The 21,520-nt window shown below is 34.3% G+C and overlaps 1 protein-coding gene across 1 annotated transcript in view; it reads right to left on the bottom strand.

The window, feature by feature from the left end:
- LOC107855475 (nuclear poly(A) polymerase 3) overlaps positions 1-21,137 on the bottom strand; it is a 40,335-nt gene extending 19,198 nt beyond the window's left edge. Inside the window, 7 exon segments of the mRNA XM_047411434.1 lie at positions 12,267-12,455; positions 12,457-12,567; positions 12,672-12,734; positions 13,197-13,312; positions 13,518-13,677; positions 13,759-13,821; positions 20,943-21,137. Of these exon segments, the coding sequence (XP_047267390.1) occupies positions 12,267-12,455; positions 12,457-12,567; positions 12,672-12,734; positions 13,197-13,312; positions 13,518-13,677; positions 13,759-13,821; positions 20,943-21,137 (897 nt within the window).
- Between the last annotated feature and the right edge of the window lie 383 nt (positions 21,138-21,520).

Below are 21,520 nucleotides of genomic sequence, written 5' to 3'. Positions count from 1 at the left end.
AGGTGCCCGAGGGAACCTCGGACAAAGAGCATTTCATGATTGTATAAGCTTGTAAATACTTGGACTTCTTTTACAGTAATTATATATTGAGTGGTCTCCAAGATGACCTCTACAATGTTTACAGTGGAACTAAGACATCAAGGGAATTGTGGGGGGCATTAGAACGAAAATACAAGACAGAGGATGCGAAAATTAAGAAATTCTTTGTTGCAAGGTTTTTGGACTTTAAAATAATAGATAGCAAATCAGTTGTCTCTCAAGTGTATGAATTGAAAGTAATCATTCATGATCTCCTAGCAGAAGGTTTGATTGTGAAAGATGTATTTCAAGTAGCAGTGATAATTGAGAAGCTACTACCTATGTGGAAAGACTTCAAAAACTACTTGAAGCACAAACACAAGGAGATGACTGTCAAAGATCTTATTGTCCGACTACATATTGATAAGATAATAAGGCTAATGAGAGAAGGTCAAAAGGAAATTCTAGAATTAATGGTGCACATATTGTAGAAGATGACCAAAATAATTCTAAGAAAATAGAGAAAGTTGAACAAGAAAGCCATCAACCCAAGAAGAAATTCAAGGGAAAGTGCTTCAACTGTGGAAAGATTAGCCATAAGTCCACGGATTGTCGTGCCCCTAAGAAAGGCAAAAAAAGGACTAAGCAAATATGATTGAGTCCAACAAAAAATGTGATGATCTGTGTGCTATGTTTTTAGAATGCAACTTGTTGGGGAATCCTCGCGAGTGGTGGATGGATTCTGGTTCCACTCGCCATGTTTGTGCCAATAAAGAGTTGTTTTCGTCATTTGCTCCAGCTCAAGTAGAAGAAATGATCTACATGGCTAACTCCGCTATGGCTAAGGTAGAAGGAATGGAAAAAGTAGGCTTGAAAATGACTTCAGGAAAGGTCTTGACACTTAACAATGTCTTGTACATTTTGAAATTACGTAGGAACTTGATTTCTATTTCACTTCTAGACAAGAACGGATTCAAATGTGTAACCGTTTCTAGAAAAATTGTAATTAGCAAAGGAGAAGTATATGTGGGGAAAGGCTATCTCACCGAGGGCCTTTATAAGATGAATGTAATAAGTATTGAAATAAATAAAAGTTCAAATTCTTCTTACTTGCTTGAGTCTTATAATTTATGGCATGAACGTTTAGGGTATGTTAATTACAAAATGTTAGAAAAATTGATCAACTTAGAAGTTTTGCCAAACTTGGAGTGCAATAAATCAAAGTGTCAAACATGTGTGGAATCAAAGTATGAAAAGCATCCTTATAAGTCTGTTGAAAGGAATTCCAATCCTTTAGACTTAGTACACACTGACATTTGTGATATGAAGTCAACACCATCACATGGTGAGAAAAGGTATTTCATAGCTTTTATTGACGATTGCACTAGATATTGTTATGTCTACTTGCTAAATGGTAAGTATGAAGTAATAGATACATTAGGTAACACAAAATTAAAGTAGAAAATCAGTTAGAGAAAAAAATAAAAATGATAAAAAGTGATAGGGGCAGAGAATATGAATCTTCCTTCGCCGAAATATGTGTATAGAATGGAATTGTCCATCAAACTACAGCTCTGTATTCACCTCAATCTAACAGAATTGCAGAAAAAAAAAACTAAACTTTGAAGGAAATAATGAATGCCTTGCTTATAAGTTCTGATTTACCATAAAACTTATGGAGAGAGGCTATCCTTACAGCCAATCATATACTCAATAGAGTTTCCCATAGTAAGACATAGTCAATTCTTTATGAAAAATGGAAAAAAAGGAAACCCAACTTGAAATATTTCAAATTGTGGGGGTGTTTAGCAAAGGTCCAAGTTCCTATGCCTAAAAGGGTTAAGATAGAACCTAAGACTGTGGACTGTGTGTTCATAGGATATGCTAAAAGTAGTAAAGCATATCGGTTTTTGGTTCATAAATCCGAACATCCGAATATAAATAAAAATATGGTAATTGAATTAGATAATGCTGAAATCTTTGAAAATATTTACCCATATAAAACTAGACATGAACAGTTTAGTATAGGGTCTAAACGACCTCGAGATAAACCAAGTGAGAATTACATAATAAGGAGAATCCAAGACGTAGTACACGTCAAAGAACTACAATGTTTGGATCAGACTTTGTAACATTTCTCTTAGAAAATAAGCCTCAAACATTTAAAATAGCGATGTCGTCATCAGACTCATCCTTTTAGAAAGAGGCAGTCAATAGTGAGATTAATTCAATCTTAAGCGACCATACATGGGAATTGGTTGATCTTCCTTCAGGAAATAAATATTTAGGTTCTAAATAGATCTTTAAAAGGAAAATGAAAGCAGATAGTACTATTGACAAATACAAGGCAAGACTTGTAGTAAAAGGCTTCTAACAAAAAGAAGGTCTTGACTACTTTGATACATACTCGTCAGCAACAAGGATAACATTGATTTGAATGTTAATTGCCTTAGTAGTGGTATATGATCTTGAAATCCATCAAATAGATGTGAAAACCACATTCCTAAATGGAGAATTGGAGGAAGAAATTTACATAGAACAACCTAATGGTTTTGTGGTTCTGGGAAAGGTGAATAAGGTGTGTAAACTTATTAAGTCATTGTATGGACTAAAGTAACCACCTAAGCAATGGCATGCAAAGTTTGACCAAACCATGTTGGGAAACAGTTTCAAGATAAATGAATATGATAAATGTGTTTATATTAAAGACACTCTAAATCACCAAGTCATTGTTTTTTATATGTGGATGATATGTTGATCATCAGTAGAGACATTTTTTATATAAATTCAATAAAATGAATGCTCGAGAGTAAGTTCGATATGAAAGACTTTGGATTTATGGATGTGATCTTAGGAATAAGAATCCCTAGAACTCCATAAGGGTTGGCACTGTCACTGTCTCATTATATCAAATATGTACTTGAAAAATTTAAGAATATGGAATTCGATATTGCCAAGACTCCATTAGATGTGAGCTTTGCACTTCGAAAGAATGAAGGTAAAAGTGACTCACAATTGAAGTATGCAAGAGTAGTGGGATGTTTAATGTATATAATGAACTGTACACGACCAGACATAGCATGCGCTATTAGAAAATTGAGTTGGTACATGAGTAATCCCAACAAAACTCATTGGATGGCAATGAAAAGTGTTTTGGTGTATCATAAATATGCTCAAGACTATGCCTTGCATTATAATAAATATCCTACGATACTTGAAGGCTATAGTGATGCAAATTGGATCACCAGATCAAACAAAGTAAAATCCACAAGTGGATATATATTTTGTATCGGTGGGGAAGCAGTCTCTTAGAAATCATCCAAATAGACTTATATTACTCGCTCGATAATGGAATCTGAATTTATCACATTGGATAAAGCCGGTGAAGAAGCAGAATGGCTCCAAAATTTCTTGGAAGATATTTCTTATTGGTCTAAACTAGTGGCACCAGTATGTATACACTGTAATAGCCAAGTGGCAATAGGTAGGGCAGGGAGTATGATGTACAACGATAAATCTCATCACATACAACGAAGACATAATATTGTTAGGGAACTTCTCTCTAGTGAAATTATCACTGTTGGCTATGTAAAGTCAAAAGATTGTGTTGGGTCCACTTACAAAAGGCCTATCTAGAGAAGCAGTGGAAAGGACATCCAAGGAAATAGGTTTAAGGCCTAGGACAAGTCAGTATGGCGGTAACTCTACCTAGCAGACTGGAGATCCTAAGAGCTAGGTTCAAGGAGATCAAAAAAAGTTATGTCTGACAGGTTCAACATTATCAATTACCGAACCCATTCTCATGATGTAGACAATGTTTAGTAAACAGGGATAAGACTTAAGGTGAAAAGTCTTTTAACGATTATCTAAATTTAGAAGATTCGACCAAATAGTTTAATCTATAGGATTGAACATTTAAAAATCACCTACGTGAGGGAAAAGTAGAAGCCTCTTCAAGGAGAATATTGGTAAAGGCCTATTCTCTAAGCTCTCATGAAACCAAGATGTGTTCATGGCTGAAAAAAATAAAACTGTGAGAACCATAAATGGTAAAAGGCTAATTGTGCAACATGTGTTGTCTAAGAGTACACTAAAGCTTGAAGGTTCAAAGATATCAAATTTACCAATTGACTAGTGTATCCGATGCATGTTCACTACTAAAAGTTCAAAGGAAAACCCACTTATCCAGTTGCAATCAGTCTTTGCTTGATGATCACATACTTGTCCGTAAAAATTTTATGACAAATAGACATTTCCCATTCATGTGGGGGATTTTTGGGTTCAAAGTAGATGAAAAAATGTGAATGAAAAAATAAAGGAAAAATGGTGGAGAAGGGATACCAATTTAGAAAGTGTACTCCCAAATTGGAAAGTTCACTCTTTCTCCCACATTGGTGGAAGAAGAGAACTTGTGAGTGTTTAAAATAAGGAACATTTACTCCACATGGTAAGTGAGGTAAGAAATAAGAGATGTCTTGCACCGTCGTCGTCGCTCACTCATCTCGACTTCAGCTTCGGCTTCAGATTTGGATATGGATATGGATCGATCAATGAGATTTATCTTTTTGGACAAAGTTTATTTGACAAAAACTCAGGAATTCAGTTCGAAAACACTTAATGGAAAAACAACTTTTTTCTATGTTTTGATACTCTATTTATATGCATGCATGCATATTCTGAAATAGTGTTTCGAAATAATGCAGTGCTGAAATGAAGGGATGCAACCCTTCAACAAAATGACACACTGATTCATGAAATGGTATGCTTGTTCGGAAAAGACACATTCTTTAGACAAATAAACATAGCTTTTCCAGAAAGGTCACATCTTTTAAGTGAACCATTGCCACTTTTCAAAAGAGGCATATATTGGCTATATAAACCTGCTTTCATCCACAGGTTTAGGTACCAATTTTCTGAAATACAAACTCTCTTCTTGTCTTGAAAAACTTTCTGTGTGATCTATCAAACCGTTGAGTGAGTTCGCTGAGTCCAATAATTTGAGGTACCGCTATTATTTGGATTGTAGGCTATTTTATCTTGGGAGGAAGATTCCAAAACTTCGGGTACGGTGAGGGGAATTATTCCTTAAGGACACTCCGTGAATTCGTAAGACTTTGTCTTAAATTTTGTTTCATCTCTTTTCTCAATCTTAACACACTTCTTAGATAGATTATTCGCGATCTAGGGTTGAAGGTGTTACAGAACTTCATAAGTGTTCTTGTCTTGGATTTGAACTAGTGTTGAAGTTTGTGTTTCTTATATACAGATTCTTGTACCCGAATACATAAAAGATAACAAAAACTACAAATTTGAAGTATTTTCTGTATCAACTTACAGATGTGGGTATCTCTCTAACGAGTCCTAAGGTTGTAGGTTCCCTTTAAACAAGCCTATTATTTATTAACTATTAGTCGCTCACAAAATAAGAATAAGGAGAAGGATCTGTTAAGCAAAAACTACTCAATGAATCATCCGATGACAAGATACTTATCCCATGGTCGTAACAGCATCCCTTACAAAAAATTTTAAAATTTGTCATCGCTTACAGGTAGTGTGTTTTGGCTTCTCTAATAAGCTCATTTTAGTGCAAACCTATGTTTTAGTCTAAAGAGATTTCCTGCTTATACTCTAGAATCCACAGTGTCAAACTAGATCAATGACTCGATCAACTCGATACAACAGGAGGATTAGAATAGTCTGCTAAATTCTACTCCAAAAAGGAATTAAAACTTGATTAATATTTGTCAGTTGCTCCTAAACTGAATCAACAAATCGATCAACTTGATACAGCAGGAGGATTAGCTATAGTCTGCTAAATTCTAGTCCAAAAAAGGAATCAAAACTTGATTAATATTTGTCGGTTGCTCCTAAGTTTATTGTAGTTTTATGGGAAAAAAACTATTAAAAATATGAATATATGAAAAATTCTACTAAAATATTAATTAGTATCCTTTTTGGTTTAAGAATCATATACTTTTATAAAAAGCATTATATTTTAGATTCTTCTTTATCGATCATTTTGCAGTTTTGGTGGATTTGGTTTTGATTTTATCTTTGTCCATGTCATCTTTCATCATCAATAATGTAGATACAATTTTCTGGTTTTCCTAGACGAGCTATCTGTTTATGCTATTTTGCATGATCCTATAAATTTATATCATCAACAGAAGAAGATCTTCATTGTCCTCAATGATGCCGAAACTCTCTGTTTATGTTATTATACGTGATCCTCTTTGCTACACTTTTCCAGCCAAGGAGATCTAATAAATTTATTATGTAACTGAGTAGGATTCATTGATTTTTCTATTTGGTTTTTCATGTATAACTACAAAATAACTATCAATCAGGACTTAACAAATCATGTAGCCAAAGAGCCGAGCCAAGAAGGTAACCTTTTAAGTCGTAGGAGTTGTAGTTCAACATTGAATATGGCGAGTTAGATGAAGCAAAATTTTAATACCAAAAACCAATGTTGTTTAGGTTATTAAATTAATTATAAGGAGGTTGTTTGTTGTTAGAATAGAATATGCATAAAAAGAGGTAGTGTAAAGGAGGAAAAGGGGCAACAAAACAAGACTTGGGGGATTAAATGGTATGTTGTTGTTGTTGATCTTGTGGTTGAGGGTGGGGGCACTTGACGCATGAAGAGAGTTTAAGAGATGATAACTACCTATCAAAAAAAAGACGAGAATGACTTTATGGCATCGGAGGCAAACAAGGAGGGAGAGAATTTACAAACATAAATTAGTAAATATTACTTTGTCAATTATGATTACTATGTGAGGTCATTATCTAAATCATACTCGGTGAATTAGGAATTAAGGTAACATACAGCACACATGGGAATCATTTCTTCGATTCTACTCTTTTACCTATGATTTTTTTTCTTGTATCATATTGCACAGCTTTATATGGAGTATTAAAGTTATTGTTTGGTTAGACTTTGTACATAGATTCATATAATAATCGACCAGAGAGTTACGTTTCATGAGACATAAAACTAGCATTCCGTTCTTTTCTCTTTTATGTTGAAGCCAATGGATGTTAAGAACTTACTCTTATCATCATTTCCTGAGATCCAGTTTTGGGATTTACTTCAAAATACTGCTGGAAAACCTTTGTCTTGTTATTTACAAGGACAAATGAGGTCGAGAGCCAATCGTGTTGATCAAATTATTGTTGTATCATATTCTCAAATTTGTTACTATGTCTCTTCTGGGTAGCACTAAGTAAAGGACTAAATAGATAAATCTTTATCAAAATCATATCCTCATAGGCATCTAACTGAGTTCCCCCACATCAGCTTAGCTGGGTAGCTTAACTCTTTCTATCGATTTGGATACTCCCCAAACATATCGGGTCTAGGGAGGATAGTGTGTAGAGACCCTATCCATTTCTTGTGAGATAGAGAGATTGTTTCTAATAGATTCTCGACTTAAGTAAAATATATAAAAGGATTTTTAGTAGAAATTATTTCTATACTTTTCTTTCCTCATCCAAAAATCAAGTAAAGACCAGCATTGTTGGTATTGCGAAAATGGTAGAATGAAAGACTAGTGCATGCATTTTTGGTCTTCTAATATTAAACAAAGATTGAAAGAAATGACTTCACGTTAGATCTTCTTAAGGGGGCAAAAAGGATAGTAAGACAATAAATAAAACAATAAAGTTATCTTTCCTTGTTGATTATTTCCGTTGGGGAAAAGTACTTCAATATTTTTTAGGTTATAAGTATTAAGAAGGGAAGCCGGACTATCCTATACTTTGTTTGGATTGGTGTTACCTATTGTATTATATTATTTTGATGAATATAATATTTGGATAGATTGTATTGGTTTTTTTTTTGGATAGATTGTATTGTTATTTCTCGTTACATAATTCCATACATCAATAATTTAAAGGATATACTTATTGAAAATTAGAATACGGGATAGAGCATATAAAGGTTCAGTGCAGGATAAGATAGAATTTTTAGAAAATAACTGAAGAAAATTTAAGGTAATGACGTGATCACATCAACTTGTTTTAGAGGTCTTATTACTCTACTTTTTAATCACCATGCGTCATGTTGTCATTGCTGATTTTTGACATATAAATTGTACGTCTTGCAATAACAATAGCTCACTCAGTTAAACAAAATCAAGTTATGCAACATTTTTCTTTTTAAATCTTTCTTTATCTCAATAAGTAAATACCTGTGTAGTACTTTAAAATTGGCTAAAATATTACTTCTTCACTCTTTCTTTATTTTACCTATAACCGAAAGTCTTAACATTTCCAGACTTCAAAATTAATTACAATTTTGTTAACCTATAGGAATCCACTCTTTATTAAACTATAGTTTATTCCACGCAACTTTTTTTCTGTGATAATATTTATACATCTTTCTTATATCTTTTTCATATTAATTTATTTAAAATAATAAACACTCATAATAACTATGCGCCTATTTTAATGCATTTTCTGTTTTACTACATTTATACTTCTTATATACAAATATTAATTGTTTGACCCAAGCTATACTCACTTAACAAAGCAAAAGGACAAACAATACCAACTATTGGACTATACCTGCCACACCACGTTTTTTGACATTTTTTTATAATAGAGTTTAAACCCCCAACCAAGTTTCCTGGCAAATAAGTTAAAAGATGATTCAAATGGTTTCTAGTCAATTTATATGCAGGTTTGATCAATCCAAAATACTAATTTTTTCTTGAATGGTTTTTATAATTGATTTCAGGTAATAATTTCTCAAGAAACAATAAAACAAAAGCTGCAAATTAACCAAAAAAAATAGTAGGATTTGTGTCAATTAGGTTTGTCTAGATTCTTATTGAAAATGTCAGGTACACGTACAACACACGTACTCTAAACTAGTTACGATATATAAGGGAGAATCTCAAATTTTGGTAGCCCATACAAGGGCTTTTTTTCATTTCAATTTTGTAGAAAAATGAAATTATTGCACATGGCAATTAATGGTATATTTTTATTAGATATTTCCATTTTCACCCTTATTCTTTTTGTTAAGTCCATTTCACTTGGATTATTATAATTGGTTTCTTCTTTCCACTTGTTAGACCATTATTTAATTAATATTTCTTTCATTTTAAATCAACAATCACTTTAAGTCGAGAAAAAATTCAAGCTAACTTTTAGTACAAAATTAAAGTTTGCAATGTTCTCATATATTTATATTAAATATGATAATATAACAAATATTATGTATTTATTGTTTCTCTTAGTGGACATAAGAAAAAAGGATGAAATACTTATTAAAATGGGTCGAATAGGGTATTCTTGTAAGGGGAATGTAAAAAATAATCATGATAAGTAAATAGACCGAATGGAGTTATCTATTAATGTAGTTTAATTATCATTTAATATCTCTGTAGACCATTATTAAGTTAATTCATATAAATGCTCTAAATTAAGGTTATAATTATTATAATATAAACTTGAAGTCATAGAACTACTTTGTTCTAAATGATTATAAGATGAAAAAAATGTATTTTGCAAAAACTATTGCCACTAAAATTATGAGCAAAATTAAAATTCAATAAATATCAAAATAAATTTATTTTTCGCTATAACTAAGAAATTACATGTGGCAAATCTTATAAAATTATCCATATTTTTTCTATTTATGTTCTTCATCGAATTGTAATTATTACAACAACAATAACAACATACCCTGTGTATTCCTACATAGTGGGGTCTGGGAAGGGTAGAGTGTATGCAGATCATACCACTACTTTAGGTGAAGTAAAGAGGCTATTTCTGATAAACCCCTGGCTTAGGACCGATAGCAGTATAACAAACACAAAACATAAATGCATATAAACTATTACACTATGCAAAATAAACTAACACCACTAGCCATAAGATGATACTACGGCCATAAGATAATACTAAAAATTATCTATCCAAAACCATAGACATCACTCAATACCACGGACAAGAAACTTCAGACAAAACAAGAACGCTCCCCTACTATTATCGAAATACTACCCCCTAACCTTCTACCCTAATTCGCATCCTCTACACCTTTCTATCAAGGGTCATGTCCTCCGTAAGCTGTAACTGCTCTATATCATGCCGAATTACCTCCCTCCAATATTTCTTCAATCTACCTCTACCCCGCCTAAAACCATCCATAGCCAGTGTCTCAGACCTCCACACTGGAGCATCAGAGCCCCTCCTCATCATGTGTCTAAACTAACGTAACCTTACTTCTCGCATCTTATTCTCCACCGAATCAATTCTCACCTTCTCCCAAATAATCTCATTCCTTACCTTATCTTTTCTGGTATAGCCACATATCCATCAAAACATCCTCATCTTCACCACCTTCAACTTTTGGATGTGGGAGTTCTTAACTGCCCAACACTCCGCTCCATACAACATAACCAATCGGACTGCCACTCTATAGAACTTACCTTTAAGCTTCGGGGACACCTTCTTATCATATAAGACTCCCTAGGCAAGCCTCTACTTCAATCACTCTGCCTCAATACAATGTGTGACATATTCATCTATCTCACCATTGCCCTGAATCATAGACCCCAGATACTGGAAACTCTATCGCTTTTGAATGGCCTGAGAGTCCATCTTCACGACCACGCCAGCCTCCTGCGACACATCAGTAAACTTACACTCTAAGTACTCTGTCTTGGTCCTATTCAATTGAAATTCTTTATACTCAAGGGTCTGTCTCCAAATCTCTAACTTATCATTAACTTCTTCCCGAGTCTCGTCAATCAGTAACATATCATCAGCAAATAACATGCACCAAGGCACCTCCCCTTGAATATGTCTTGTCAAAACATCTATCACTAAGGCAAATAAAAAAAGGCTTAGTGTCGATCCCTGGTGCAACCCTATCAAAATTAAAATGTGCTCTAAATCTTCACCTACCGTCCTCACACGAGTCTTCGCGCCATTATACATGTCCTAAATTGACCTAGTGTATGCCACGGGCATCACTCTAGACTCCAAGAACCTCCACAAAATCTCCCAGACAACTCTGTCATATGACTTCTCAAGATCAATAAACACCATATGTAAGTCCTCCTTCCTCTCTTGAAATTGCTCCACTAATCTCCTCACAAGGTGAATGGCCTCAGTAGTGGATCGACCTGGCATAAAACCGAACTGATTCTCAGAGATAATTATAATCTTTCTCATTCTCAACTCTACCACCCTTTCCCAAACCTTCATAGTATGACTCAACAACTTAATACCTCTATAGTTGTTGTAATTCTAGATGTCTCTCATGTTCTTATATAATGGAATCATCGTACTTCACCTCCACGCTTCAGGCATCTTCGCCGCCCTAAAAATTATGTTAAACAACCTTGTCAACCACTCCCAATCTATCTCGCCAGTGCTCTTCCAAAAATCCACTGGAATCTCGTTTGGCCCCATCGCCCTACCCCGACGCATCCTGCGAATAGCCTCCTTGATCTCCTCAACCTTGATACGCCTACAATATCTATAATCGTGACACTCCTTATATTTCTCCAGGTCCCCCAACATGAAACCTTTGTCCCCTTGTCATTCAAAAGTTTATTAAATAGGACCACCACTTCTTCGTAATGAGGGCATCCTCAACAAACACAGTGTCATCCTCTCTCTTGATGCACTTCACTTGGTTAAGGTCACGAGTCCTCCACTCCCTTTCCTTGACAATTCTATACAACTTATTATCCCCGCCTTTCTCCTCTAAAGTAGCATACAACCTCTCTAAAATTATCATCTTATTCGTCGTAACCGCTAACTTAGCCTCTCTTTTAGCTACCTTATACTCCTTCTTATTCGTCCGCCTCTCCTCATCATCCTTGATCTCAACCAACTTATCATAAGCCACCTTCTTATACCACATTACATGTATTAAATCATGTTATTATATAAAATATCAAATTACTTGTAGCCTTTTGATATATTCAAATTCTCCAGTTATACTTTCTTCTTCATAAATATTGTTTTTATTTAAAATTATTCAATTATGTGACTAACAACTCTAATAATTATGAATACTTATCAACAAGACATGTTTAACATACCATTAGATTATAATGATTATAAAGTAAAAAAACATAGTATAAACTACACTTATAAAATAAAAAATTTTATTTTTATACTTTGAGTTTGGGTCCGGGCTTAGCACAGGCCTCATGAAACTATAGTGTGTGTGTGTATGTGTGCGTGTATGTGTCAACAAATTAGTACAAAAAGTCACATACCTTGGTTAGCATATGCCCTCTGATGAACTCGCTCTTTATTCTTAAAAATATACTTTTGACAACATTTGAATGACAAAAATCATATGGGCTACATGGTAACTGGATTGGCATCCGCAAAACTTAATCACTGGGAATAAATGGCCAAGAAACTCCATCTTGTAAAATTATTGGAGTAGGCCAAGGCCAAAAAGGCAAATGTCTTAAAGAAAATAAAGATAGGAGTGCTCAAACTGGCTGTTGGATGCCATTGACAGATGAATGCTGAAAGCACTGCTAGAGGAACTCCAAAGAATCCAAGCAACTACAGGTTATTTCTTCATTAGTTTTATTTCATGAACAAGATGAAGTTTTTTTAGAGTGAAATTTTAAAATAGAGAAGCAGTATAAGAAGTTCACAATCCTTACATTCCCATAAACTCCTCATTTCTTTACGCATATCTTAACACAACGCAGAACTGCCTGGAATATCTGTACGATATCACCATAAATCCAACTAGTAAGTCATGGAAATTCTGACTAATGAGCACCAATTAAGAACTTACAACACACTGACCCAGCGCAAGAATATCTCAAAACTAGATGTGGCTAATTATTGCATTCAACTACAGAAAAATCAAGATTCGCAGGTGAGTAGCTAAGGTCAAAATGTTTCAACTACTAGAGCATGTTTAAGTGACTTCTAAGCAGCCTATTTTTTATGGTGACTTATTTCTTCTTCGTACATAATATCTCAAAAAGTTGATCCTAACTTATTTCTCGACTAACCAAAAGTTTCTAAGTTCTTAATTTTATAGGACCGTAATCAAACTCATGAAGTACTTTTGGTAAGAGTTCAGAATTCAGATTTGTACATCACTACGATCTCAAGCTTTCATTTTTAAAAGTTAAATGAACCATAACTATGAATAACTACTAGGAACCATTACTTACCTCTACATTTGGCACAAGTTAAATGATTCTCCTATTTACTCGTACACCAGACAGACTTTTCCAACTCGTATCATCAATATTCTTCAAAAAGAATGGGTTGAATACATCCACATCTTGGGCATATCATGGATTGCTAATACGCGTGACACTTCTTTTAGAAATCATATATTAGAGAAACATAATTATGAAATATTAGTTTTTTTTTGCAAATGAGCTGGCTTGAGATATGGTGACTAGATATGTTTACATGGTGACTAGATATGTTTACTCAAACTAATGACCACTGATCACAATAACAGCAATATAAGCATAAAATCACCTCAGGTACAGATATTACTTTCAGTCGTACATATGTAAGATCAATAGAGATCCCATCAAATTTGAATCGCATCAGAGGAACCTTTGCACCTTTGACACAGTGGATATTTGATACTTCTGGTCTCCTCGCTAGCATGCTGTGCAGCACAATGAAAAAGTCTTCCTACATGAATCACAATGATATACACATCAAAATCTATACAACCTCAATTAGACTTAAAGAAGCTAATAAGAAAGGACTCACTTCTATTGTTGCAAAGCACGGTCCACCACACAATGCATCAATATCCAATTCTAAATTATGAGACTGAAAAGAATAAAACATTTCAGAAGATAAAAAAAACTCTTGGGTTCAAAGTATATGAAAAAACGTGAATGAAAAAATAAAGGAAAAATGGTGGAGAAAGGAGACACCAATTTAGAAAGTGTACTCCCAAATTGAAAAGTTCATTCTTTCTTCCAGATTGGTAGAAGAAGAGAACTTGTGAGTGTTTAAAATAAGGAACACTTACTCCACATGGTAAGTGAGGTAAGAAATAAGAGATGTGTCGCACCGTCGTCGTCGTTGCTTTCTTGGCTCAGCTTCGACTTCGGCTTCGTCTTTGGCTTTGGATTTGTCAAAGTTTATTTGGCAGGAATTCAAAAATTTAGTTCAAAAATACCAAATGGAAAAATATAACTTTTTTCTATATTTTGATACTTCATTTATATGCATCCATGCAGATTTTGAAATAGTGTTTCAAAATAATGCAGTGTTGAAACGAAGGGATGCAATCCTTCAACGAAATGACACACTGATTCATGAAATAGTATGCCTGTTCAAAAAAGACACATTCTTTGGATGAACAGACATGGCTTTTCTAGAAAGGTCACACCTTTTAAGTGAACCATTGCCACTTTTTAGAAGAGGCACATGTTGACTATATAAACCTGCTTTCATCCACATGGTTAGGTATAAATTTTTTGAAATACAAACTCTCTTCTTGTCTTGAAAAACTTTCTGTGTGATCTATCAAACCGTTTAGTGAGTTCGATGAATCCAACAACTTGAGTTACCACTATTATTTGGATTGAAGGCCATTTTATCCTGGGAGAAAGATTCCAAAACCTCGGGTACAGTGAGGGGAATTATTCCTTAAGGACACTCCGTGAATTCGGAGGACTTGGTCTTAAATTCAGTTTCATCTCTTTTCTAAATCTTAACACACTTCTTAGATAGATTATTCATAATCTAGTGTTGAGGTATTACAGAACTTCATCAGTGTTCTTGTCTAAGACTTGAACTAGTGTTGAAGTTTGTGTTTCTTATATACAGATTCCTATACCCGAATACATAAAAAATAACAATCTTAAGGAATAAATTTCTGCAGAATCTATATTGCTTATTTTTGGAGATTAAAGCTTTAAGCGTTCTACTCCATTTGAACTTAACTAGTGATTTGAAGATATAAAATCTTCATCACAAGTTAAAGATCATTTGATTGACGATTGGAAGTCATAAAAACTTCATCGTTAACTAGAAACAAAAAGAAGAGTTTAAAGTTGCTTAACTTTATAAATAGTATTCTAAAAATACTAAATTTTATTCTCTTGTGGTGATAGGAAAAATGACTAATGAAATTCAAATGCAATATGCGGCTACGACTGTGGGGGAAACTAGCATTGCTTCAACAAGTCGAGCAAATGCTCCACAACCAATGGCAGTTGCGAAGAAGCCCAGAAAATTTGTAGGCATTTACTTTAAGCGATGGTAGCAAAAGATGTTCTTTTACCTCATCACTCTATGACTTCAAAGGTTCATTAGTGAAGATACTCCTGCGGTTCCTAAGGGAACCTCAGACAAAGAGCATTTCATGATTGTAGAAGCTTGGAAACACTCGAACTTCCTTTGCAGGAATTATATATTGAGTGGTCTCCAAGATGACCTCTACAATGTTTACATTAGAACTAAGACATCAAAGGAATTGTGGGGGAACTAGAACAAAAATACAAGATAGAGGATGCGGGAGTTAAGAAATTCTTTGTTGCAAGGTTTATGGACTTTAAAATAACATATAGCAAATCGATTGTCTCTCAAGTACAGGAATTGCAAATAATCATTCACGATGTCCTAGCAGAAGGTTTGATTGTGAATGATGCATTTTAAGTAGCAGTGATCAAAGACTTTAAAAACTACTTGAAGCACAAATGCAAGGAGATGATTGTCGAAGATCTTATTGTCTGACTACATATTGAAGAGGATAATAAGGCTGCTGAGAGAAGGTCAAAAGGGAATTCTAGAATTAATGAAGTACATATTATAGAAGATGACCAAAACAATTCTAAGAAAAGGAAGAAAGTTGAACAAGAAAGCCATCAACCCAAGAAAAAATTCAAGGGAAAGTGCTTCAATTGTGGCAAGATTGGCCATAAGTCCAAGGATTGTCGTGCCCCTAAGAAAGGTAAGAAAAAGGACCAAGAAAATATGATTGAGTCCAACAAAGAATGTGATGATCTGTGCGCTTTGTTTTCAGAATGCAACTTGGTGAGGAATCCTCGTGAGTGATGGATGGATTCTGGTGACACTCACCATGTTTGTGCCAACAAAGAGTTGTTTACATCATTCACTCTGGCTGAAGTGGAAAAAATGATCTACATGGCTAACTCTGCTACGGCTAAGGTAAAAGGAACAGGAAAAGTGGGCTTGAAAATGACTTCAAGAAAGGTCTTGACACTTTACAATGTCTTGTACATTCTGGAATTACGTAGGAACTTGATTTTTGTTTCACTTCTAGACATGACGGATTCAAATGTGTAACCGTTTCTGGAAAAATTGTAATAAACAAAGGAGAAGTGTAGTAGCGAAAGACTATCTCACGAGGGCCTTTATAAGATGAATGTAATGAATGTTGAAATAAATAAAAGTTTAAATTCTTCTTACTTGCTTGAGTCTTATAATTTATGGCATGAACTTTTAGGCCATGTTAATTACAAAATGTTACAAAAATTGATCAACTTAGAAGTTTTGCCAAACTTTGAGTGCAATAAATCAAAGTGTCAAACGTGTGTGGAATCAAAGTATGCAAAGCATCCTTATAAGTCCGTTGAAAGGAATTCCAATCCTTTAGACGTAGTACACACTGACATTTGTGATATGAAGTCAACACCATCACGTGGTGGGAAAAAGTATTTCATAACTTTTATTGACGATTGCACTAGATATTGTTATGTCTACTTGCTAAATAGTAAGGATGAAGTAATAGATGCGTTTAGGCAATACAAAATTGAAGTAGAAAATCATTTAAAGAAAAAAGTAAAAATGATAAGAAGTGATAGGGGCGGAGAATATGAATCTCCCTTCACCGAAATATGTGTAGTGAATGGAATTATCCGTCAAACTATGACTACATATTCACCTCAATCTAACAGAATTGCGGAAAGAAAAAATTGAACTTTGAAGGAAATGATGAATGCCTTGCTTATAAGTTTTGGTTTATCGTAAAACTTATGGGGAGAGGCTATCCTTACAGCCAATCGTATACTCAATAGAGTTCCCCATAGTAAGACACAATCAATTTCTTATGAACAATTAAAAGGAAGAAAACCCAATTGAAATATTTTAAAGTGTGGGGGTGTCTAGCAAAGGTCCAAGTTCCTATGCCTAAAAGGGTTAAGATAGAACCTAAGACTGTGGACTGCGTGTTCATAGGATATGCTAAAAGCAGTAAAGCATATCGGTTTTTGGTTCATAAATCCAAACATCCGAATATAAATAAAAATATGGTAATTGAATCAGATAATGCTGAATTCCTTGAAAATATTTACCCATATAAACTAGACGTGAATAGTCTAGTAGAGGGTCTAAACGACCTCGAGATAAATCATGTGAGAATTACATAATAAGGAGAATCCAAGACGTAGTACACGTCAAAGAACTTCTACTATATTTGGATCAGATTTTGTAACATTTCTCTTAGAAAATAAGCCTCAAACATTTAGAGAAACGATGTCATCATCGGACTCATCCTTTTGGAAAGAGGTAGTCAATAGTGAGATTGATTCAATTGTAAGCAACCATACATGGGAATTGGTTGATCTTCCTCTAGGAAATAAATATTTAGGTTCTAAATGGATCTTCAAAAGAAAAATAAAAGCGGATAGTACTATTGACAAATACAAGGCAAGACTTGTAGTAAAAAAATTTTAAAAAAAAGGTCTTGATTACTTTGATATATACTCGTCATTAACAAGGATAATATTGATTCAAATATTAATTGCCTTGGCGGCGGTATATGATCTTGAAATCTATCAAATGGATGTGAATACCGTATTCCTAAATGGAGAGTTGGAGGAAGAAATTTGCATGAAATAACCTGAGGGTTTTGTGGTTCTAGGAAAGGAGAATAAGGTGTGTAAACTTATTAAGTCGTTGTATGGACTAAAGCAAGCACCTAAGCAATGGCATGTAAAGTTTGACTAAACCATGTTGGCAAACGGGTTCAAGATAAATGAATGTAATAAATGTGTTTATATTAAAAACACTCCCAATCACCAAGCCATTGCTTGTTTATATGTAGATGATACGTTGATCATAAATAGAGACATTTCTTACATAAATACAAGAAAACGAATACTCGAGAGTAAGTTCGATATGAAAGACCTTGGAGTTGCAGATGTGATCTTAGGAATAAAAATCCATAGAACTCCATAAGGGTTGGCATTGTCACTGTCTCATTATATCAAAAATGTACTTTAAAAATTCAAGTATATGAAATTCGGTATTGCCAAGACTCCATTGGATGTGAGCTTTGACTCGAAAGAATGAAGGTGAAAGTGACTCACAATTGGAGTACGCAAGAGTATTGGATGTTTAATGTATATAATGAACTGTACACGACCAAATATAGCATATACTATTAATAAATTGAGTCGGTACACGAGTAATCCCAATAAAACTCATTGGATCACAATGAAAAGAATTTTGGGGTATCTTAAATACGCTCAAGACTATGCCTTACATTATAATAAATATCCCCCAGTACTCGAAGTATATAGTAATGTAAATTAGATCACTGGATCAAACGAAGTAAAATCCACAAGTGGATATGTATTTACAATCGGTGGAGGAGCAGTCTCTTTGAAATCATCCAAACAGACTTGTGTTACTCGCTCTACAATGGAACCTGAATATATCACATTGGATAAAGCCGGTGAAGGAGCAGAATGGCTCTGTAATTTCTTGGAAGATATTACTTATTGGTCCAAACCAGTGGTACCAGTATGTATACATTGTGATAGCCAAGCGAAAATAGGTAGGGCAGGGAGCATGATATACAACGATAAATCTCGTCGCATACGATGGAGACATAATACTGTTAGGGAACTTATCTCTAGTGGAATTATCACCGTTGCTATGTAAAGTCAAAAGATTATGTCGGGTTCACTTACAAAAGGCTTATCTAGAGAAGCAGTGGAAAGGACATTCAAGGGAATGGGTTTAAGGCCTAGGACGAGTCAGCATAGTGGTAACTCTACCTAGCAAATTGGAGATCCTAAGAGCTAGGTTCAAGGAGGTCAAACAAAGTTGTGTCTGACAGGTTCAACATTATCAATTACCAAACCCATTCTCATAATGTAGACAATGTTTAGTAAACAAGGATAAGACTTAAGGTGAAAAGTTTTTAAATGATTATCTAAATTTGGCAGATTTGACCAAATAGTTTAATCTATAGGATTGAACATTTAGAAATCACCTATGTGAGAGAGAAGTGGAAGCCGTTTCAAGGAGAGTGTTAGTAAAGGCCTATTCTCTAAGCTCTCATGAAATAGGAATGTGTTCATGGCTAAAAAAATAAAACCGTGAGAACCATAAATGGTAAAAGATTGGTTGTGTGATATGTGTTGTCTAAGTGTACACTAAAGCTCGATGGTTCAAAGATATCAAATCTACCGATTGACCAAGTGCATCTGATGCATGTTCACTACGAAAAGTTCAAAGGGAAACTCACTTATCCAGTTGTAATCAGTCTTTGCTTGATGATCACATACTTGTCCATAAAAATTTTATGAAAAATAACCATTTCCCATTCATGTGGGGGATTTTTGGGTTCAAAGTATATGAAAAAGTGTGAATGAAAAAATGAAAGAAAAATGGTGGAGAAGGGAAACGAATTTAGAAAGTGTACTTCCAAATTGGAAAGTTCACTCTTTCTCCCACATTGGTGGAAGAAGAGAAGTTGTGAGTGTTTAAAATAAGGAAAACTTACTCCACATGGTAAGTGAGGCAAGAAATAAGAGATGTATTACGTCGTCCACGTGGTCGCTCACTCGGCTCGGCTTCGGCTTCTGATTTGGATATGGATCGATCGATGAGACCTATCTTTTTGGACAAAGTTTATTTGACTGAAACTTAGAAATTCAGTTCAAAAATACCAAAGGGAAAAACGCAAATTTTTTCTGTGTTTTGGTACTCTATTTATATGCATGCATCCGAATTCTGAAATAGTATTTCAAAACAGTGCAGTGCTGAAACGAAGCGATACAACCCTTCAACGAAATGACACGCTGATTCATGAATAGTATGCCTGTTCGAAAAAGACACATTCTTTGGATGAACAAATATGGATTTTCCACAAAGGTCACACCTTTTAAGTGAACCATTTCAACTTTTCAAAAGAGGCACATGTTGGCTATATAAACCTTCTTTCATCCACAGGTTTAGGTATGAATTTTCTGAAATACAAACTCTCTTCTTGTCATGAAAAACTTTCTGTGTGATCTATCAAACCATTGAGTGAGTTTGCTGAATCCAACAATTTGAGGTACCACTTTTATTTGGATTGAAGGCCATTTTATCCTGGGAGGAAGATTCCAAAACCTCAGGTACAGTAAGGGGAACTATTCCTTCAGGAAACTCTGTGAATTTAGAGGACTTGGTCTTAAATTCAGTTTCATCTCTTTTCTGAATCTTAACATACTTCTTAGATAGATTATTCATAATTTAGTGTTGAAGGTGTTACAGAACTTCATATGTGTTCTTGTCTTGGACTTGAACTAGTGTTGAAGTTTGTGTTTCTTATATACAGATTCCTGTACCTAAATACATAAAAAAAACTACAAATTTGAAGTATTTTCTGCATCAACTTGCAGATGCGATTTTAAAATTTGAAGAGAAGTAACAAGTTAATCGCATTCTCCCAAGGCATGGATTGGTAGTGTTCAATTACTGGTTAAAATAGAACCACATTTACGAATGGCAGTTTTAATGTTGTCTCTCTAAAAGTACATTCCCCCTTAGAAAGACTTTCAACTTGAAACTGCATTTTGCAACAAGAAACTGTCAGCTTGATAACACAAAAACAAATTATTGTCCACAAATATGCCATCATACTACTACATTCTCCAACAAAAAAAGGAAAGGAAACTGTCAAGTAATAGATTAAGACTTACTCCTAGATCATATGATCGATATGTCAATATTGTGCCAGAGGAAAACCTGAGGTATTTTTTGGGGAGAGCATGATTGTATGCCACTATCTTAACCTATTCACTCACTATCTGATAAATGAGAATGAACAAATAATGTAACCGAGGTAATAACTCTTGCCAAGAGAAAAATCGGTCCTCCAAAATTGAGAAGTCCATTACAGAAGTATCATAATTGAAAAACTAGTCATTTCTATGAGTTGTTTAACCTGTGATTTAAACTTCATTCAAAATTACAATGAATTTCTTGTACTCTATTTTTATTTTATACAGTATTAGCTTGAGATGCATTAAGTAAAATGATGAGTGAAAAATTATACCCGAGTTTGGGATTGAGGCATAGTTGTTGTTATAAGAAAAGACCAGGAAACAAAGGTGGACCTACATATAAAGTAGGAGGTGTACGTGCACCCGCTATCCTCGAGAAAAACTCTATATATATAGGTTGTATATCTGTATATATACCAGTGAATTTAACTAAATATATGTTGTGCACCCTCAAAGACAACTGATTGTGTTGGTGCAATGTTGAACTTGTAGCA

This window comes from Capsicum annuum, chromosome 1, assembly GCF_002878395.1.
Source record: "Capsicum annuum cultivar UCD-10X-F1 chromosome 1, UCD10Xv1.1, whole genome shotgun sequence".
Classification (NCBI taxonomy): Eukaryota; Viridiplantae; Streptophyta; class Magnoliopsida; order Solanales; family Solanaceae; genus Capsicum; species Capsicum annuum.
This window is presented reverse-complemented; position numbering and strand designations above follow the sequence as displayed.